Source organism: Mirounga leonina, unplaced genomic scaffold (genome assembly GCF_011800145.1).
Source record: "Mirounga leonina isolate KUSES-001 unplaced genomic scaffold, KU_Mleo_1.0 Mir_268, whole genome shotgun sequence".
NCBI lineage: Eukaryota > Metazoa > Chordata > Mammalia > Carnivora > Phocidae > Mirounga > Mirounga leonina.
This window is the reverse complement of record NW_023270649.1, coordinates 1,060,419-1,066,567: the sequence shown is the minus strand read 5'-3', so window position 1 is coordinate 1,066,567 and position 6,149 is coordinate 1,060,419. Positions and strand designations below refer to the sequence as shown.

General features: G+C 52.0%; 1 protein-coding gene across 1 annotated transcript in view; it reads right to left on the bottom strand.

Annotated features, from left to right (window-relative positions):
- Positions 1-3: 3 nt before the first annotated feature.
- Positions 4-6,149, bottom strand: part of ASMT (acetylserotonin O-methyltransferase) — a 13,818-nt gene continuing 7,672 nt past the window's right edge. Inside the window, exons 4-8 of the mRNA XM_035029649.1 lie at positions 5,002-5,070; positions 4,327-4,445; positions 2,870-3,010; positions 695-817; positions 4-215 (exon numbers count right to left, since the gene is read on the bottom strand). Coding sequence (XP_034885540.1) covers positions 4-215; positions 695-817; positions 2,870-3,010; positions 4,327-4,445; positions 5,002-5,070 — 664 coding nt within the window. The remainder of the gene's footprint in view (positions 216-694; positions 818-2,869; positions 3,011-4,326; positions 4,446-5,001; positions 5,071-6,149) is intronic.

Below are 6,149 nucleotides of genomic sequence, written 5' to 3'. Positions count from 1 at the left end.
GAGCTACCTCCTGGCTAGGATGGCATCGTAAATGCCCCCGGTTCTCCTACACTGGAAGTCCTGAAAGCCGGCAGGAGCCAGGAGTGCGAGGTACTGGGCGGGGGTCCTCTCCCGGCCCTCCGTCTGCACCAGCATGTTCAGCGAGTACAGCTGCGTGGTCAGAGGGCCCCGCCCATCTGCATCCAGGAGGCTTTCGATCACCAGGACACCGCCACCTGGGACAGGGAGAGGCGGCTGTGAGCAAGGGACGAGCCAGCCTGAGGACCCCGTTCCACCTTCCAGGCTGGCTGCCCCAGCCCCCAGCCCATCCATCTCTCCCACTGTCCTGGGTGCCTTCCATCCTCATCTGTAGAATGGGCGCACACAGGACACCCCCTGGGCACCAGCCAAGTTTGCACAGTGAGAAGAGCAGGTGCACAAAATGCCCCCTACCCTAACCATACACGGGGGTTCGACCCAGCAAGGTGTGCACCATGGGAGCCTTCCATGTTCTGCAACTTTATCTGGGATTAGTTACAGAATGCGTACTAATGTTGCTTTGTTTTAATGACTTATCCAGAAGGGAAGCCAGTTGGGAGTTGACCCCGCTTACCTGTCAAGTGCGTTCAGTACCTAGCCTCCAAACGAAGATTCTAGCACAATCCCACCCTGAATGTACCACAAGCGCATGTGGACACACGGCCCCATGACCTACCTGGTTTGCAGGCATGATGGATCCTTGCCAGCAGGTGTGAGCACCGCGCATCGGTCCAGTCATGCAGGATCCTTGCCAGGATGTACAGATCCGCCTCCGGAAGCGGGTCTTTAAAGAAATCTCCTATAACACAGGCAGGTGCCCTGGGGTCAGCCTGCTACTCAATCCCGCGTTGACTACACCTGCACCCAGGATGGAAAAGTCACCTAGCTGTGTGGACCTGTCCCCAGATCTTCCTAGCTGGGACAGGAAGACCTAGCCCTGAACAAAAGGAAGTCTCAGTGAAGACAAGAAAATTCGGAATGGTGTTTGGCGTCCCTTTCTGTCCTTCAGATCTGGAAAATGATTTTTCTTTTTATCTTATTTCCTAAGGTTGCAAGTAAACGACTCTCTAAGCCATGGATTTCAGGAGACCCCAAGCAATCGGTCAGCAGTTCCTGTCTGATGAGTTGAAGTCAATCAACAGTCGATACATGTTTTCCTGATTGGAAAAAAAAAAAAAATGCCCAAGAAGGACCCTCCATGCATACATGGTGCCAAACACTCAACTCTCGTAACATTTTTCCTGCAAGAAGTACCAATTTTGGAAGAAATCTTGGATAGCCTTGTGCTGTGCTGGGTCAACCAGCAGCCGAATGTTGTCCAAACTCTACAAATTCACAGGAATTCGAGAAGAGTATGCATTGGATGCTGCACTGGTCAGTCCATCACTCTGCCCTGTTCTGAGGCTCCCAGGAAATCCAGGGCCCACAGACATTTGCCCCCACGAAATAGGGCAGAGCAAAGGGGGAGTTCTCCAAACTGATTTTCTTCCATCAGCGACAAAAGACAGGGGCTGGCAAACTCTGGCCCGAGGGCCACGTTCGGTGGGCCATCTGTTTGTGCGCAGCAGGTGAAGGAGACAATCCAGACCCCAAGATGAAGAACACACGGGAAGCTTCCACCACCTTTCCCTTCGTGAGCAACGGCAGAGACACCAAAAGCCCAGCTCAGCTGTGTAATAACAAAGTAATCCACTCTCTCGCCTGAACCCCCAACCTCTGACATTGGTGTATTTCTCCCATTTTCCAGATGAAGAACGTAAATAAATCCGATCATCCTCTCCAAGACGTGTGATAGACTCCCGGAGGCCAGGTTCGGAGTAAGGCGAGTCAGACACTCTCCATGTGTGCAAAATTTAAGGGGCCCCAAACCTGGTCAGGTTTCTTATATTTTAGAATATAAGATTTTATATTTCTATAAAATATATATATATATAATATTATATATATATATAATATTTTAATGTGATGTTTTTAAAATGAACATTAAGGCCCCAAAATATCCCTGAGGGTCAAAGTTTGGGAATGTTACATAAAGACAGTATTCAACCCTACAGGTGCATGACCCCAGCCATGACGGTAGCATCTGAGCCTCAGAATGGCCGAGTCTCCCTGATCTTCTGAGTCAGCAAATGTCCCTGAGCTTCCCTTGAACCCAGTTCATGTACTGTCATCCACTGGTGCTTTGGATTTAGACACCTGCATGCATGTCCTGGGGGCTGAGTAAGAAAAGCAACATCAGCTGGGGCTTAAACCACAGGAATTCATCCCCTCCCAGCTCTGGAGACCAGAAGTCTCAGATCCAGGCGGGGCAGGACCACTGAGATCCAGGCAGGGCAGGGCCATACTCCTTTCTGAGGCTCTAAGGGAGTGTCCTCCCTGCCTCTTCCAGCTTCTGGGGCTCCAGGCATCCCTGGGTTTGTGGCCATGTCCCTCCCATCTCTGGCTCTGTCTCCATGTGGCTTCTCCTCTGTGTGTGTGTCTCCTCCTCTGTCCTTGTAAGAGGATTTAGAGCCACCCTGGTCCAGGATGAGCTCATCTCAGATCCTTCACTTCATCACATCTGCAAAGACCGTGTTTCCAAATAAGGCCCCATTCACAAATTCTGGGTGGACACAAATTTTGAGGAAACACTCTTCAATCCAGCCGAATACTCAAGAAAGAACTCAGTGTAGGAAAACTATCTAGCTGTACACCGTTTTCCAAGCATCACCAATAATAATTCTAAGTTGAGGGTGGTTGCCTGCAGGGCGGAGGAAGCCATGCCCGCGGTGCATCCTCGGCCAGACCTGAGCCCCCGGGGGATGGATCTATGATTCTCCGTGCACACGCAGAGCCCATGGAAACAACCCACCTTCACAGAAGCTGATCCGCGCTTCCTCCAGGAATGAGAAGTGCTTCTTGGCCATCTGTACCACCTCAGGGATGTCAAACACGGTGACCCGACACCCAGGGTACAGAGAGGTGCACTCCTTGGCCAGAGCCCCAGAACAGCCTGGAAGTGGACGGACAGGAAGGTGTGAGCAGATGCACCTTGGCCCACCATCGACCCCCAGGGGGCATCCACATGGGGGATGTGGTTCTGCCCCCCATGGAGGTCTTCATGGCTCCATCATCACCTATGAGCCCCTGAATCTACGAATCTTCCTGGCTGGACCAACCCGTTGACCACTATGACCCCGTTCTGCGTGACTCATAGGCAGACACGCACTTGGGCACCACAACCGTCCCATGCGGGGACTGCCCCATTACCTGAGGATTCTGTGGCACAGAGAGACCACGGAATGTGCCCAAAGTCACACAGCGAGCCAGGCATAGGGGCCGCTTTTGAATAAACCACATCAAGTTTCCCAATCATGGCATCCTGCTGCCCGAGATGGTGGGGGGACATTGCCCTGATGTTGGCTACAGGTCTGAGCATCTCAGATCTGGGGACCAATGACCAGGGGCCCCTTAGCTGCACCTTGAAGCCTGTCTGCATCCCAGGCAGCTCGGCCCAAACCAGCGAGCCATTGTGTTGCTCAAAGGATGGAGACATGCCCACATCGGGAGGGCCACATCGGGCTGGCATCACCCCCAGAACATGCACCCAGGCAAACATGGTGTTGGGAGCCACTGAATCCCCATCTAGTGGGGTTCATGCTCCCCGTGCCTCCTCTATGGGACCAGCATGGGATGGTCAGGGCAAGAGCGTTTGCTTGAAAGGGACCAGGGGTTAGACTTGGCTGCCCCCACCTCCACCTCCACCGAACCCCACATTTCCACCCTTTAGGACAGAGATGACCAACACCCAGTACTCCTGCATCTGCTCTAGGATATGCCACGCCCAGGCTTCAGCCACAGGAGATGCTTAAGATGTGGGCATCCTCCTCATCCGTGTTCGCATCAGGACCCTCAGAACCCAGAAAACCTGGCGGACCCCTGCAGCCCCACACGGCGCTTTGCCTGCCCCGGGAAGGCAGCGTGGCAAGGTTGACTTGATGGCTTTGCTAACTGCATTCCAGGAGCTCCGTGACGGCTGCACCCCACCATCCTCTAAAGCCTCCCTTGTCACGCTGAGCAATGCCAATGTCTACAGCCACGTGGCCCAGGCCTCGGCAGCATCCGCGTCCCTGGGAGCAGAGATTCTTGGTCCCTCCCCAATGCACGGGGTCAGAACCGCAGAGGGTGCGCCATGTTCGGGGAGGAGCTGGAACCCCCACAGCCTGTGGGACACCCACAGGATGCCTTGTCCCCGATCCTAAATGGGATCCCCATTGTCTTCCCTCCCTAGCCCTAAGACACAGCTCCATGCATGGGGCCGACGCTCACCACCAATATCGCAGATGAGCGGGAACGGGGACAGGTCAAAAGCGGCCAGCACATGCCTCCCGCTGATGCTCCAGATGTCCTGCAGACCTCGCATGATCTGCAGCCGCTCGCCCTCAGATCTGCATGTGAAACCACGCTCGTCAAGATCGTGTGGATACCCAAATCAGGGGAGAAGCTGTGGCCGGAGCAGGGGTCTTGGAAATGGGCAAAGCACAGGATGGAAGGGGAGGCACTGGGCAAAGCTCAGGCACCAGCCCTGAGAACTCCACACCCCGTGCACGTCCTTCTCCCCTTTCCCGGCCCTCGGCCAGCAAGGAACCCTGCAACGAGCCATCGGGGCATCGCCACCTGGGGACTGTGGTAGCAGACCCCACGCCAACAGCAGCCCCGAGTGTGTGCGTAGAGCTGACCTACTACCTGGGTAACTCTGGCCCAAACAAAACCCATTCCTCATTTTTCTACATCACTGTTGCTTCACGTAGAGCGCCTTGGGGGGAAGGACAGATTCCCGCCTGCTCAGCACACTGACCAACACAAACAAATCTGTCATCTTTTTTTTTTTTTAATTTTAAATATCAACGTCCCTCTGTTTTGCTCCGTTTGGACCCATGTATTCCGCCCAGCGAGTGTGTGGAAAGGAAGCGTCACCCTGCACACGTGGGCGCTTGGCGTTACCTGTAGATGGCACTGAAGAGCTCGTCAGAGGGAACCCCAAATGCCTCCAGATACTGGTTCTTGCCGTCCCTGCAAACAGGCAGGACGCGGTCACCCAGGATCTGCCACGTTCAGGGAGCACCAGCTGGTGCACACATGGGGTCACACATCCTCACCTCCCGTCACAGACAGAACAAGCAGGGGACAGGACTCAGTCACATGTTTGGACCCCCTTCTGGGATGGAACACACACGTGTTCAGAGAGGCAGGCTGCATCTAGCCTGGCTCTGCCATGTGGGCAAGGAAGGAGCGGGTTCTAAAAACAGTGTGAAGGAAGCTCGAAAATGACGTGCAGTCAGGGGACACTGATGTCCACAGGACTCATCAGTCGACATCCAGGGACAGGAGAAGCCTTGCTGTGTTATTATCAGTACCTATCAGTATCTGACATCTATCTATACCTATTTATCAATATCTATTATTTACATATGTCTATTAATATCTATCAATATCCATCTGTACCTATCAATATCTATTCATCTATTATCTATTAATATCTATCAATACCTATCCATCAATATCCATCTATTATTATCTATCTACCTACCTACCTATCCATCTACCTATCTATCATCCATCCATCCATCCCTATATCTATGTATCATCCATCCATCTGGCTACCTGTCCATCCATTCAACTATCATCTATCTATCAATCTATCTATCATCCATCCCTATAGCTATCATCCATCCAACCATCTATCCATCCATCCACCTGTCCATTCAACCATCCATCCATCCTTGTATCTATCTATCTGTCTATCTATCTATCATCCATCATCCATATATCTATCAATCATCCATTCATCCATCCATCTATCCACCTGTCTATCCATCAAACCATCTATGCATCCATCCACCTATCTAGCCATCCCTATATTATCATCTATCTATTTATCTATCATCTATCTATCCATCATATCTATCTATATATATCTATTTATCCATCCATCATATCTATCCATCCATCCAACCCTATATCTATCAATTATCCATTCATCCATCCATCCATCCACCTGTCCACCCATCAAACCATCCATGCATACATCTACCCATCTATCATCCCTATATTATCATTCATCCATCCCTCTATCTATCTATCCATCCATC